Genomic DNA, 16,056 nt, shown 5'->3' with positions numbered 1-16,056 from the left:
CCACAAGCTCTGCCTCCCGGGTTCATGCCATTCTCCTGCCTCAGCCTCCTGAGTAGCTGAGACTACAGGCTCCTGCCACCAAGCCCGGCTAATTTTTTTGTATTTTTAGTAGAGATGGGGTTTCAGCATGTCAGCCAGGATGGTCTCGATTTCCTGACCTCATGATCCGCCTGCCTCGGCCTCCCAAAGTGCTGGGATTACGGGGCTTGAGCCACCGCGCCCGGCCTATAGGAAGTAGATTCTTAAAGGAAGGATCAAGCAGGCATTTTTCTATCTCAGATATAAAATTCATGCTTTTATTTGGAAAAAAAAAAAAATCCACAGCTGATGTAACAGAAAGCTGTAGTGTTATGGATTCCAAATGTTTTCACTATTACCCACTGTAAGAAATATAAATTGTGACCTATTTGCACACACGCACATGTGTGTATGTGTGTGTGTAAGTATATGCAACTGAAAGCAGTTTCATAAAACATGACATCTTTTTATGGGTTATGCATTCTCACACTTTGTATTCTACACTATTCTACTCTATTTAAAAATGCTGGTCAAGATGCACTAAAGTGCTTTTATCACCCATCATCTAAAAAAGGCTAACCTGGAAGTTGGAATACCATGGAATATACTGGCAGAAGACAAGCGTGAATGAAGGATAAATTAAGCTCTAAAATGAGAAATGATGCTATAAATCTGGATTCTATTCTGGCTGGAGCTTGTAAGATTCTGTTCCATGGTGAAAAGCTAAGACTTATTTCTAATTCTAATTATTATAATACTTTTCTTTAAAAAAACACTATGTATTATATATTTTGATAAGTTTCACAAGGGGTAAATTATAAAACAGCTAAAGCACAGTGGGTACAATATTTTAAAATCTTGCTTAAAATAATTTTCTAGCTTCTTAAGGCTCCATCAGTTAAATAATGTTGACTTTAATAAATACCTGAACAAGTTTGTCAATTCCCAGAGCTCTGTCTAGTTCAGCTAGCTCAGTTTCATCTTTGCCACTAAGGAAGGATACCAGCTGTTCAAGAAGAGCCTTCTCATCATTTCTCCCTTCTACTGTTGTGGGTGGACAGAGAAGCTCATCTAATTGTGAGCTAATACACTGGCTGCAGGATTAAAAAACAAGAAAGTTTCAGACTGACATAGCAAATAATTTATTCAATCTTTATATACATATATAGGTGCAGATTTGGTCTTAGAAAATTCTCTGTTGAGATGCTTGGCAATTCTAATGCCATGGAATGTTCTATGTTTAATGTGCAGAAATTAAATGAGTATTTGGTATGTAGCTTGAATATATTTTTCGTTCTTTTGTCAATCATTGAACTTTGTTCCCATATTCTTCATGTTACAGAAATAGCCTGGAAAATTAACCAACATAGTTAAGAAAGGGGAAATAACTTATAATAAAAGTAAAAACAAAATCAGCCAAAAACTCAGAAAAAATCATTTAGCCTATATTCAGATTTATTCTACTTATTCTATTTATCTATTTTATGAATGCCATTAACTGTTAATAACTGAACCACAACCAAAACAGTACATATTATATTACTTAACTTTTAAAGATGACCAAATCATCTTGATTGTTAACATGACATGATTACCATTTACAAAAGAAATTAAACTGGAAAAATGAAATATGCTAGGTATTAAGCAACAAAACAAATTATTCATTGATTACATGTAGGAAATACACAGTCTAATTCAAATTGATACCAACTGATACATAAAACAGAAATATATACAAAATAAAACTAATCCTAGTAACACTAATGCAATAATACAATTATTAGCACTCTTCCTTTGGGAAGGTAAATGGGAATACAGTTCCTAGTTAAGGCACTAAACCACAATCAACACTATCTAGTCTTCCCATGGTTGGCAGGTATGAGATGCACTCTGCGTTATGGAATACGGCTGCCTGTGGGGAGTAAGAAATTCAGTTCTTTTTTTTTTCTTTTTGAGACGGAGTCTCGCTCTGTCGCCCAGGCTGGAGTGCAGTGGCGCGATCTCGGCTCACTGCAAGCTCCGCCTCCCGGGTTTACGCCATTCTCCTGCCTCAGCCTCCCGAGTAGCGGGGCTACAGGCGCCCGCCACCTCGCCCGGCTAGTTTTTTGTATTTTTTAGTAGAAACGGGGTTTCACCGTGTTAGCCAGGATGGTCTCGATCTCCTGCCCTCGTGATCCGCCCGTCTCGGCCTCCCAAAGTGCTGGGATTACAGGCTTGAGCCACCGCGCCCGGCCAAGAAATTCAGTTCTAATCAAGATGTGACATTGAGTAGATGGAAAAAGTATACTTTCCTTTCTTATAACTTCTTGCACCAAATGAAGAGAAATGCTGGACAAATATAACTAAAAGTTCAAGAGCAACATAATTATTGTACTGAGGCCAATTCATCCATAGGTCCCAGATACATCATGGTAATCAATTAAAGTTATACATGAAATATAAAACAATAGCTACATATTACATCAATCTCTTGGTGATTACAATGTATACTAGCCTTGTGGTCATGCAGTCAATAAATCTATTTAATTCAGTGTCTTTCCCTTGCCCCACTACCCTCGCTTATTTTTTTTTTCCCCTGAGACGGAGTTTCAGTCTTGTTGCCCAGGCTGGAGTGCAATGGCGCGATCTTGGTTCACTGCAACCTTCACCTCCCGGGTTCAAGCAATTCTCCTGCCTCAGCCTCCTTAGTAGCTGGGATGACAGCCGCGCACCACCACGCCTGGCAAATTTTTTGTATATTTAGTAGAGACAGGGTTTCACAATTGTGGCCAGGCTGATCTCAAACTCCTGACCTCAGGAGATCCACCTGCCTCCACCTCCCAAAGTGTTAGGATTACAGGCCAGAGCCACTGCACTGGCCCACTTTTTTTTTTTGTTGTTGTTTTTAAATAAGTATTTACATCTATTAATATCTCACAAAATACCACTGTAGACTGAAATCTAGTTTGGAAAAAATAGTTCTCTGTTTAGAAGTTGGTATCTGATATCTTATAAAATACAAAATGTATTACTTACTCTTCTGATTTATTCTGATTTATAGCTGTCACTGTATTATTTGTCCATGGAATCTGATCGCCTGTTCCTGGTTGTCCAAATTGGTTATCAATTGCTTCCAATTCCAGCTCAGGTAATCCTGATTGAAGAAGAAAAGGTAAGAAGTCATTATCTTAGTGGAGGATAAAATGATAGTATTTTCAAAAATAATATATTGGAGAGTGAGATTTCCCCTTTAAAATATGACTTCAATGATACAAAGGTCACTTATTCAGCAATTTAAACTATCTAGTATGACCATATAATAAAAAGTAAATGAGAAAGTGAAAAAAGATTTCTGAATCAAGGAAAATCTGATATTAAAGTTTGTACATAGGTTAATGTTATCCAGAATCACTCAGGACTTTGTCAGAAATTATTTATTTTAAAGATAAATTTAACAGTTTTGGTTATCTGCTTTTCAGTCACATCGTAACAGAATATGCTTTAAGTAACACAGTGTCATCACCATGAAATGAGAGTGGTGAGCAAAAGATAAAATACATTCTATCAGGGGTAGGAACAGAAACTAGAATCTGAGGCCATGTAGCAAATGAACACAGCTCTACAGTTGCTAATCTTAGAATACAGCTGTACAGTAACAGTATAAGAACTGAGACTTATAATGATGGCTCAAATGAAAAAAGAAGTTGAATTATGTTTTGTAATTGAAGAAAACAGTATATGCATTTTAGAAAGTTTTTCTGTAAGGCTTTTTTGGAAAGCTTTATGGTCATCTCTGTACTATTTATACTAGAAAAAAATTTATAAATAACCTAAATTCCAGAAATTGAGGTACTGATTAATGAATTATGGCATAGATACTGACAATGTGCTGTTAAATGAAAAAAGAAAACATATTCCAAAACATTATTTTCAAGATGACTGTTTTTATAAACTATTTCATATATATTAATATAAAAAATTTCTGGGAGGGTACATACAGATATACACACACACACACACACACACACACTTTAGATCCACTTTAGGTAGTCAGATTAAAGGCTACTTTTCTTTCTATGATGGTTATTACAAATAACCATCCAATGGTTGGTATTACAACCAACCAATGGTGAGAAATAAAAGTTATATAAACACATTTACTTTTAAATGTATATAATTACAGCTTTCGATTAACCTAAAATGAATATATATTAATTGATCATTGTTATGGGCTGAATTGTACCTCCCGCCAAATTAATATGCTGAAGTCCTAACCCCTGGTATCTCAGAATGTGACCATATTTGGAGACAGGGCCTTTAAAAAGGTAACTAAGTCAAAATGGGTCTTTACAGTGGGCCCTAATCCAGTAAGACTAGTGTTTTTCCAAGAAGAGGAGATTAGGAGAAAGATAATACAGACAGAGGGATACCCTGACCCAGAGAGAAGAGGGCCATCTCCCAGCCAAGAAAAGAAGCCTCAGAAGAAATCAAAACTACTTTAGGCTTCCAGAATTGTGAGAAAATAAATTTCTGTTGTTTACGCCACCTAGTCAGTGGTATTTTGTTATAGTAGCCCAAACAGAATCTTTTTTAAAAAACTAAAATAGCCTTGGAGTTTGTTTTAAGGGAAAGCTTATTGAGGTAGAATCCCTCATTCGAATGAATGAAGAATAAGTAGATTTAAGGATGCCTCCCAAAATGTACTTAATGATAGTTACCGAACATTATTAACTACATAATTCATGCAAGGCTCACTTTTAAGTGAAGTATAGTCAATATTTAGTATAAGAGAGAAATAAAAGTTATATAAACACATTTGCTTTTAAATGTATATAATTACAGCTTTCGATTAACCTCATCTCTATCATGACAAATGATAGAGAAATCAAATTCTGTAGGATTCTGAAAAACACAACAAACAGAAACAACCAAACTAAAACAACAACAAAAATGGGAAATAATCACTTACTTTCTGTCATTATTTAAATCAGAAAGTTGGTCAAAGATTATCTAAAACTGTCCCATTGCTCTGCCTACATGTTAATTCCTTAATCTTACTTCAATAAATCTAATCTTAATTATTATAACCAAAATTAATTAATTTAAAAGTCTAAGAAAATTTACATGGCTGTCCAGTGTCTACTATCAAGTTTTACAAGATAGTTTATTTGACTCAATAATAGGACACAGTATCTAATTTTACTAGTCTTGAAAAAAATGTTAAGAAAATAAGTTGGATAAAATATTTTCAAAATAAGACTCACATACTGAGTTTGGTGACTAAGCAAACAAAAATAAACAAAAAAATCCCCATACTAATAAAATTTTGATTCAATAAAAAGTTTTATTTGAATAGACTGTATGCTTAAAAGAGGTTGGTTTTTATTCTGAAAGTCATTTCAACCTTTTGCGACTTCCTTTAGAAACTGCCTTCTGTAAAAAATGTGGTTTGTTTCACCTATTTCTTCTAGGAAATGCACAGGCTCTCTCTCTTTGTCCAGAGAATAAATGAAATATTTTTGGTCATTTCTGTGATACAAACATGAGTAAGTATACATGTAATACAAGACAATACAGTCATTTCTGCTGGAAACAGGCAGCTGAAGTAGGGGCAGAAAACAAGCCCTAGGGAACCCCTGATCAAGCTATTAACATTTGTTATCTTTGCAAAGGGCTCGACATCATACTTCCTCCATTTAAAATATAGCTAAAAGGGACACTGAATCCAGCAAACAAAACAAAACAAAAAACAAACAAAAACCCTTATATTAAGAAATAATTTAAAAATTTCTGTCACTTCCAAGATTAGGCTATAGAAAAAAAATTTCTGTACACCAAGTAGAGAGCATTTTCTTAACCATAAGGGTGGCTTTTGCACATTCTACTCTTCTAACAGTTGATTTAGTATCTACTGATTCTGATATTCACAGTTAATTTTTTCAGCTGTTGGTAAGGAAGTTTCTGGCTTAGTTTTGGGTTGCATTTGGCAGTAACTGCACAGTAGTTACAGTGTTTTATTTTTTTCAAAACATGATGTAGACAAAGAACTAATTTTTCTAATATATAAAAAATTCTATAAACCAATAGGATAAAACCCAACAAAACAATAGGTAAATAGAGAATATGAACATAAATGAATATATAAAATCATTCAAATATGATCTAATTCACGATAAAAGAAATATAGATTAAAATGACATTGAGATACCTAAAAAAAATAAAACCATCAGATGGGCAAAAATGAGAAAGTACATAATTCAATGTATTGGCAAGGATATACAGAAATGGAAACATTATCAGTTAGGGTATAAGCTGAAACAATTGCTGGAAAGGACTATTTGGCAATATCTATCTATTGACCCAGCAATTCTATTCAGAACTTGTATCTCAGATATACTGTCACATGTGGTAAATTATCTCTATATAAGATTATTCATTACAGCTCTGTAATAGCAAAAGATACCGATCAGGCTACTGGTTAAGTAAATTCTGGCACAACTGTAAGAAGTTGTACAGCTATAAAAAAAAGAATAAAGATGCTCTTTATGCACTGATACAGAATGACATCCATAGAACATTAAGTGAAAAAATGACTAAGATACAGAACAGCTAATGTGCATAGTATGACACTATTTGTATTTTAAAAAGGGAAGTCTACGTACGTAATTTTTGAAGGTACAGAAAAAACAATACTGCTAGAAAGAGATTTTTCAGTATATATTTAAACATTTTTTTGAAAGCTGAATCATGTGAATATCTTAATCACTAAAAATAAATAAATAAATGAACAAAAACCATGAAATGTAACCTCAAATGATTTTTTTTTTTTTTTTTTTGAGACAGGGTCTCACTGTCACCCAGGCTGGAGTGCATTCGGCTCACTGAAACCTCCACCTCCTGGGGCTCAAGTGATCCTCTGGTCTCAGCTCCCCAAGTAGCTGGGACTACAGGCGCATACCACCATGCCTGGCTAATTTTTGTATTTTTTGTAAAGAGGGGGTTTCAACATGTTGCCCAGGCTGAAAAATTGATCTTTTTAAGTACTGAAAATGTTGCATGTGAACATAATGATGTTTATAGTTATATAATATTTTTGATGTACTACAAATTAATAACATTAAAAAAAATTATCCCAGAATGTATATGTTCACAGAACACAAAAACAACCGCCTCACATGGTCATTCACTTATTCCAGTGATGTCAATGCTTAAATATTTCTGGAATTCTTCAGGAACTCAACCAGTCCACATGTCCTTCAAGAAACTAAGTTTCCTCATAGGTACACTTATTTTTAGTTTTTGATTAAAAAAAAAAAAAAAGCATTATTCTTTTTAGATCAACATATTTGGTTCCACATAACTCTGGACATTTTCAAAAGTGAAATCTACCCTCAAAGAATAGGGATTTGAAGATAGTCAAAAGGACATAGCAAAGGTTTTGAAGGTACCGCCAAAGAGGCATGCTGTACACATTCTGATCAACAATACCCTCATAAAAGCTGTCTCCATTGAAAAAGCAGTATTTACCTGGATGTGCTCTGGTAGAATATTTCTAACAAAATTATTTAAATCACTTGGCCACATTGCTCGGAGGGGTGTGTGTGTGTGCATACAAATAGCATGTTTTGAAACCAGGTGGATTGAGATTTAAATCCTGGTTATTCTACAAATATTAGTTGTATTACTTTGGGGAAGTTTTTGTCTGTGTGTGTTTATGTGTTTCCCTTTTCTCTGGACCTTTGTTTTCTCATTTGTAAACGAACCCAAGGAGACTTGTGGTTCAATGTGGCAGATTTATCACTTATATTTTATTTTCTCTTCAAAAACATGACTGAAATAACTAAAGAAAGAAAAAAGGGGAACAGAAATCTACAGCTGAAGGAAAGGCAGAAGAAATTTTCATGGCAGCAGACTAAAACAACAAAGGATTTCTGAAAGACAAAACACAAATGGAAACAAACTGATTGTGAAACTTCAACTAAACTAAAACACTTGCAACAGGAGAAAGAGATTTTCCAAAGAGGGGAATTTTCTCAGAACACCAGAACAACTCCAGGCTCAGTGGTCATTTGAGCAAATAAAGGAACAGCCATGGGCAATTGCTGGGATAATTATGGATGGCTGAACAGCTGCTGCCAGGCCATTGCTCTGAGTGCAGCTGACTCTGGCACCTGTCCATGGGATTACAATTGTGAGCATATGACTAAAAATGGGAGTTCTGCCCAGGGAATCTCCCAAAGGGGATGCTCGGGCTGCCACAAGGGGTTTCCCCACCTCCAAGGCCTATTCCTCACAACAACTGAGAAGTAGGGCTTCTATAATCAGAATCTACATTCACTGCCAGGGGAAAAGGGCTTCTCCCTTTAGCTAAAGAAACACGCTAGCTACCAATATTTTAAAATTCTAGACCTTTTTCAATATATATGGAGAGACAGTCAAAATTGACCAAACTTTCAAGAAAAGTCAACAGTAGGAAGAAAGCAACTTTAATGAAGAAAGTAATGTTGAAGAAAAAAGGGTTAGTATAGAAAATGAGTGAACCCCAAATCACAATAAATATCATCATACAGATTAAAAAGTCTATTGCATCCATAAAAAGTAATAGACTCCTAAGAAATATAATGTTTAGAAATCTTAAAATTATAGCTATGATGAAACGATCTCAATTGGACTGAAGGGCAGAATGGACATAGCTAAAGATTTAGTTTTGATCTGGAAAGTTGAGCTCAGAGATTCTCTCAGAACACAGTGCAAAATGGCAAAGAAAAATATTAGAAAAAAGGTAAGTGTCATGGGGGATAGAGCCATTACTTCTAACTGTGTATCTCAGGTGGTGAAGGAGGATGATAAACTATCTTATGCAAGATATTTGAACTTGATACAGTTTAGCTAAGATTGAAGACTAAAGTAAAGAAAGGTGCTTGATTTTCCTGGGCGGGCACAAGCTTAACATGTGGGCCAATCAATAGTAGACTCTGGTTATAGTAAACAGTAGCGATGGACAATTTAGAGGTAAGAGTGGGGCAGAGAATCAGAAGTGATTCTTTTCTTCTTCTCTTTATATGCTATCATATTTTTGTTCCCATCTTTTTTCTTTCTTTTTCCTTCTGCAATCCTTAATTCTTTTTTCCTTTTTCACATCCAACTTGTTTCCCTAGCCTTATGGCCTCTGAATTCTTTTTTCTTTCCTGTCTATACCTACACATTGTAGACTGGTTGTCTCCAGCTATTGACCTCCCCATATCTACCTCGGTATCTTCCCCTCTATGTTCTTGGCCTTTGCAAACATCAGCACAAGGTGAAACAGATTCTGGCCTATTTACATACTTTCACTTATGGAGCTGTACTCAGGAGGGGAAGCCTCAAGGGAGAAAAAGGTTATTTGCCTCAATACAGACTATGAAAGAAAACACCCCACTTTCACAACGTGCAAAGCTAGCAGATACTTTCTATTTCTATTAATTCTAGTTTTCATCAATTTAACACACATACATAATTTAATAAGTCAGAACCAAGAGGCCCATAATAAATAATAGCAGTTTCTTGCCTCACTCCTTCGAGTCACTTAGTTACCTCCTTCTCCATAGAGGCAACCATCTGCAACTCTGAAAATTGTTTACTTTGGCATTGCCTATTTGTTTCTAAATATGCATATACTGCTATTTCTTGATGTCTCAATTTTAGATTTACCGACTTTCCCTCATTATAGATGAGGTCTTAGCTCTTCCGTATGTACCTCTCTTACTACCATCCTGGTTCCCAATTCCCTAACAGAGATCATAGTTTTTTATAAAATCAAAAGTTAATATTTTGATGCTTATGATTATGCAAATATTGCTCACTGCTAAGTCAAATTGTGCACTTTGTTTGAACCTCCTCTCTTGTGCCCTACTTTTTTCTGGAGTTAATAATTTTCTTATTTTTTCATTTGTCAGTGGTTCTAGTAGAATTTATCAGATGTTTCAACTTTTTGACATAAATCTATCAATAACATTTTCTATAAACTCAAGGAGATCAATTCATTTCTTCCCCGGAGGCCTCCTTTCTAGAGGATTTGTCAGGCCCCCAGTTCAATATGCACTGGTTGTTCCCTAATCTTGTTGATCAGGTGTCATTCCTGGGCTTCCTTTCAGATCCTTTGCTTCCTCTGTCTCTTTTGGTTTTCCCCTGTTTGCTTAAGTACATCCTCCAGGACCTTTGCTAGAAAAGGTGAATATATCAAGCAAATAAAACCTGAGGCCTTTTATATCTGAAAATGCTTTATTCTTTCTTTACAACTACCAGAAATGTGATACCTAATTATTGGCTGGAAATCATTCTACTCTCAGATATTTCTAAACTAAACCTTATTGATGTATAATTTACACACAATAAAATGCACCCATTTTAAGTTCAAATTTTGTACAGTTCAACAAATTTGGAGAAAGGTGTAAACCCAGGACTTTCCACTCAAATCAAGAAAACAGAATATTTCTATCACCTCTAAAATTTCCTTCATGTTCCTTGGCTATCAATCTTCCCTAACTCAGGCAAACAATGATCAGACCTCTATTACTACAGATTAGTTTTGCCTGAGAGCTTAAAAAAAAAATTCTGAATATATATGGCTTTTTTCACTTAGAATGTTTCCAAGAATAATTCATCCCATGTAATAGTATTATGTTTCCTTCTTTTTCATTGCTGAGCAGTGTTTCATTTTATGAATACACCATTTGTTGATGGACATTTAGTTTGTTCCGGTGTAGGAGTATTTTTTTTTTTTTTGACAGAGTCTCATTTTGTAGTCCAGGCTGGAGTGCAGCGGTGCGATCTCGGCTCACTGCAAGGTTCAAGTGATTTTTGTGCCTCAGCCTCCCTAGAAGCTGTGATTATAGGCGCCTGCCACCACACCCGGCTATTTTTGTATTTTTTTAGTAGAGATGGAATTTCACCATGTTGGCCAGACTGGTCTCGAACTCCTGACCTCAAGTGATCTGCCTGCCTCAGCCTCTTAAAATGCTGGGATTACAGGCGTGAGCCACCGCGCCTACCCAGTTTGGGGCTATTTTGAATAAAGCTGTATGGATATTTGTAGTCAAGTATCTTTATGGACATGGACTTTCATTTCTCTTGGTTAAATACCTAAAAGTTGGATTGCTGGGTTACATGGTAAATGCATGATTAACTTTATGAGAAATTGCTGAACGATGTTCCAAATTTGCTACACCATTTTACACTCCATTAGCAATGTAAAAGTTCAAATTGTTCTACACCCTTGCCATCATTTGGTATTGTTAGTTTTTGGGCATTCTAATGGGTATGCAGTGGTATTGTACTGTAGTTTTAATTTGCATTTCCTTGACGATTAAAGATGTTAAGTATCTTGGCAGAGAGCGGTGGGTCATGCCTGTAATCCCAGCACTTTGGGAGGCCAAGGCGAGTGGATCACTTGAGGCCAGAAGTTCTAGACCAGCCTGGCCAACATGGAGAAACCCCATCTCTACTGAAAATACAAAAAAAATTATCCAAGCATGGTGGCGCACACCTGTAATCCCAGCTACTCGGGAGGCTGAGGCATGAGAATTGCTTGAACTTGAGAGGCGGAGGTTGCAGTGAGCGGAGATCATGCCACTGCACTCCAGCCTGGGCAACAGAAAGACTTAAAAAAAAAAAAAAAAGATACTAACCATTTTTTCACGTGCTGATTTGCCATTTTCCTATCTTCCTTTGTGAAATGTCTTTTAAAATCCTTTGCCCAGTTTTTAGATTGGACAGTTTTTCCTACTACTGCATTAGTGCGGTACATTTGTTAGAACTGATAAGCCAATATTGACACATTATTATTAACTAAAGTCCACAGTTTACATTAGACTTACATGTACAACTCTTTGTGTTGTACATTCTGTGGATTTTGATATTTTGACAAATACATAATGACAAGATACATGTCATTGCATAGACATGATTTATATGTAAGTGTATATGTCTATATATATTTATTTATATACACATAATATGAACACAGGGGATTTTTGGTATGATATTTATCACATAGAATCCCATGTTCTCTTTATTCATCCTTGCCTTTGGCAACCACTGACAACAAACCCCTGGCAACTGCTGATCTTTTGACTGTCTCCACAGCTTTGCCTTTTCCAAAATACGGTTGGAATTATACAGGATGTAGCCTTTTCAGATTGGCTTCTTCTCAGCAATGTCTTTCCATGGCTTGATAGCTTCCAAGTTTTGGCAACCATGGATAAAGCTGCCATAAACATTCATGTGCAGGTTTTTGTGTGAACATAAGTTTTCAACTCATTTGGGTAAATATCAAGGAGTGCGATTGCTGGATCATATGGTAAGAGAATGTTTAGTTTTGTAAAAAACTGCCAAAATGTCTTCCAAAGTGGCTGTACCATTTTGTATTCTCACCAGCAACGAGAGTTCCTGTTGCTCTACATCCTCGCCAGCATATTGTTGTTTTAATTTGTAATTTTCTAATGACATGCGAGTTGGGCATCATTTCATATGCTTACTTACCATCTGTATATCTTCTTTGGTGAGGTGTCTGTTCAGATCTTTTGCCCATTTTTAAATTGAGTTGCTTGTTTTCTTATTGTTTCATTTTAAGAGTTCTTTGTTTATTTTGGGTATCACTCCTTTATATCAGATATGTGTTTTACAATGTGAGTCAGGAGATATTTTCTTTGCTTCTATTTTTTGGAAGAGATTATAGAGAATATAATTTCTTCCTTAAATGTTTGCTAGAATTACAAGTGGGTTTAGCCCAGTGATTTCTGTTTTGAAAGGTTATTGATTATTGATTCATTTTCTTTCAAGGTGGTCTTTAAAGAGTAGAAGATTTAACATTTAATGAAGTCTAATTTATCAATATTTTTTCCTTCACAATTAGCACTTTTTGTGCCCTATGAAAAATGTGTCTATCTCAATGACTTTTTTTTTGTTGTTGAAAAGCTTTATAGTTTTATATTTAAGCCTATGATCAACTCAAAATAAGTTCACTTTTTTGTGTATGGGATGAGGAGAGGGGTAAAGGTTCATTTTTTTCTACATGTTCAGTTGTTATATCACCATGTATTGAAATTATTATTTTTTGTTTAATTACTTTGGTGTCTTTGTTGAATGTCAATTTGCCATATAAATGTGGGTCTGTTTCTGGACTCTCCATTATTTTGCATTGATCTATATATCTATTTTTATTCCAAAACCACACCATCTTGATGACTGGTGCTTTACAGAAGTATTAAAATCAAGTAGTATAAATACTCCCAAGTTTTCTTTTCTTTTTTTTTTTAAGTGGTTTTGGTTATTTCAGGACCTTTGCATTCTCATATACATTTTAGAAAAAGCTTGTCAAATTTTACTAAAATGCCTGCTGGGATTCTTTTTTTTTTTGAGACAGAGTCTCGCTCTGTTGCCCAGGCTGGAGTGCAGTGGTGTGATCTCGGCTCACTGCAATCTCAGCCTCCCGGGTTCACACCATTCTCCTGCCTCAGTCTCCCGAGTAGCTGTGACACCAGGCACCCACCACCACGCCTGGCTAATTTTTTGTATTTTTTTAGTAGAGACGGGGTTTCACTATGTTAGCCAGGATGGTATTGATCTCCTGACTTTGTGATCCACCTGCCTCGGCCTCCCAAAGTGCTGGGATTACAGGCGTGAGCCACCGTGCCCGGCCACCTGCTGGAATTTTTATTGGGATTACATTAAATTTACATGGGTCGATTTTGGAATAATTGACATCTTGACAAAACTGTGTCTTACAATCCATGAAAATGGTATCCCTCTCCATTTATCTGGCCCCCTCTAATTTCTCTCAGCAAAGTAGTTTTCAGTGTAGAGTACTGCACATGTTATTCCATCTAAAATTTATGTCTTAACATTTTATGTATTTTGTAAATTGCTTTTTCTATATCATTATCCAATTGTATGTGACTGATATATAGAAATACAATTGATTTTTTAAAATACTGAGTACACATATTGTGACTTTGCTAAGTTCATTTAATTCAAGTAGCTTTTCCTCTCACTTCTTTAGGATTTTCTACACACAGGACACTTATAGAGTATTTTTCTATTAACAAAATGCATTTTTAACTTCAGCCTCTAGCCTCATATATTATACTATTTCATAGAAAACAGTATTTTCCCATTTATTCTACCCCATCTGTGGTACTATTACTGTCACACATTTTTCTTCTACATATTACATATATAATTCACTGTTATTATTTTTGCTTTAAACAGTTATTTTTCATTTAAATAAACTAACAAATGAGAAAAAATAATTTTCCATTTATTCATACCTTTACTTATCCGGCTCTCTTATTATTTTCTGTAGGTTAGAGTTTCCATCTGGATTCATTTTATTTTAGCTGAACAATACTGTAATCTGCTGGTGACAAATTTTCTCAGTGTGGTTTGTTTGAAAACATCTTTATTTCACCTGCATTTCTGAATGATACTGGATATAGAAAGGTAGTTGTTTTCTTATCTTTGTTCATCGTATATCATTTTCTATCTTTTTTCATCTCTATCATTTTGAATGATACTAAGTATAGAAAGTTATTTTTTTCTTGTTTATCTGACATAATGTGTCATTTTTCTTTGTTTTAAGATTTTTATTTTAGCAATTTGATTATGACACAGCTTGTAGTAGTTTTCTTTGTGTTTATTTTGCTTGGGATTCATTAAACTCTTGGATTTGTAGGTTTATAAATTTCCATAAATTTGTGGCTGTTATTTTTTCAAAAATTTCACCTGTTCCCCATTCTTCCATAATTATGTATTATTTGTACATTATGTGTATATTAGACTGCTTTGTATTGTTCCACAGGTGACTGAGGTCCTTGATAATTTTGTGGTATTTTTTTCTCCTCTAATTTGAATAGTTTCTAATACTATGTCATGTTTATTGCTCTTTTTTTTTTTTTCCTGCAGTGTCTAATGTACTGGTAGGCCCTCCAACAAATTTTTCATTTTAAATATTGTATTTTTCAGTGCTACCAGCTCTACTTGGCTCTTTTTTTTTTGAAGTTTATATCTCTTCCTTCATTATGTTCATGTTTTCCTTTAAGTTCTTCAACATATTTAGAATAGCTATTTTCAAGTCTTTTTCTATTAATTCTAACATCTTTGTCACTTCTGGATCTATTAACTGACTTTGTTTGGGTATGGGTCACAGTTTCTTGCCACATCATGTGTCTTAATTTTTTTATTATATGTTGGAGACTATGAATATAATGTTGCTGAATATCTGAATTTTGGTGTCCTCTTTAAAAACTATTGAATACTGTTCTTTCAGACAGTTAATTTACTTGTACATCAGCTTGATCCTTTTGAGCTTTGTTTTTAAGATGTCAAAGCAGGTCTAGAGTAAATCCACTTTAAAGTGAGGCCATTTTCTACTAAATGTCCCAGATGTTCAAGGTGGTCTACCGACTCCTTGGTAGACTGGTCAGGACTTGATTATCTTCCAATCTTGTGTGAGTTCTGGTAGTTGTTCAGCTCACTCCTTCCTGATAGCTGTTCTTCCTTCACAAACTGTTCTTTGCCCCACTTGATGGAGTATTGTTGAAAACATGCACAGTGTAGTATTCAGCCAAGGATTTAAAACAACCCTGATTCAGATTTCTGTTGCTCTTTTTCTACATATCCTTCTCTTCTCAGGTACTTTGTTCAGCAAGTTATAGCTGCCCCAATGTCACTGAACTCCTATCACTATTTTCTGAGTTTAGTAAAATATCCATGCTTATTTTGGGTTCCTCCTACCTTTACTTGGTTTGGTAAACGTCTCCAAGAAAAAAGTTGAGATGACTGTAGAGCTCAGCTGACTTGCTTCCTTCTCAGAGAGAGCACAGTCTCACACTGCCTATTATCTATTGTCTTACAAGAACTGTTTAATATATTTGCTCTTTTTCCCATTATTTACAGTAGGAGGACTAGACCAGTGCCAATTATTGTTGTCCCAGTTGAAAGTAGAAGTCCTCTTTCTCAAATCATCAATGTCTTCTGGTTCCAACATTACCTTTGAGAAATTCCTGATTCACTGTATGGAAT

The 16,056-nt window shown here is 35.1% G+C and overlaps 1 protein-coding gene across 4 annotated transcripts in view; it reads right to left on the bottom strand.

Annotated features, from left to right (window-relative positions):
• Positions 1–16,056, bottom strand: part of LOC105479814 (nuclear receptor coactivator 1) — a 161,876-nt gene that overhangs the window by 42,676 nt on the left and 103,144 nt on the right. For all 4 annotated transcript variants that reach the window (XM_071076293.1, XM_071076294.1, XM_071076296.1 and 1 more), the window contains exons 13-14: positions 3,034–3,151; positions 944–1,112 (exon numbers count right to left, since the gene is read on the bottom strand). In XM_071076293.1, the coding sequence (XP_070932394.1) occupies positions 944–1,112; positions 3,034–3,151 (287 nt within the window). The remainder of the gene's footprint in view (positions 1–943; positions 1,113–3,033; positions 3,152–16,056) is intronic.

Source organism: Macaca nemestrina, chromosome 13, assembly GCF_043159975.1.
Source record: "Macaca nemestrina isolate mMacNem1 chromosome 13, mMacNem.hap1, whole genome shotgun sequence".
In the NCBI taxonomy this organism is placed as follows: Eukaryota; Metazoa; Chordata; class Mammalia; order Primates; family Cercopithecidae; genus Macaca; species Macaca nemestrina.
Note: the sequence above shows the minus strand (reverse complement) of the source record. Positions and strands in the feature narration are given on the sequence as shown.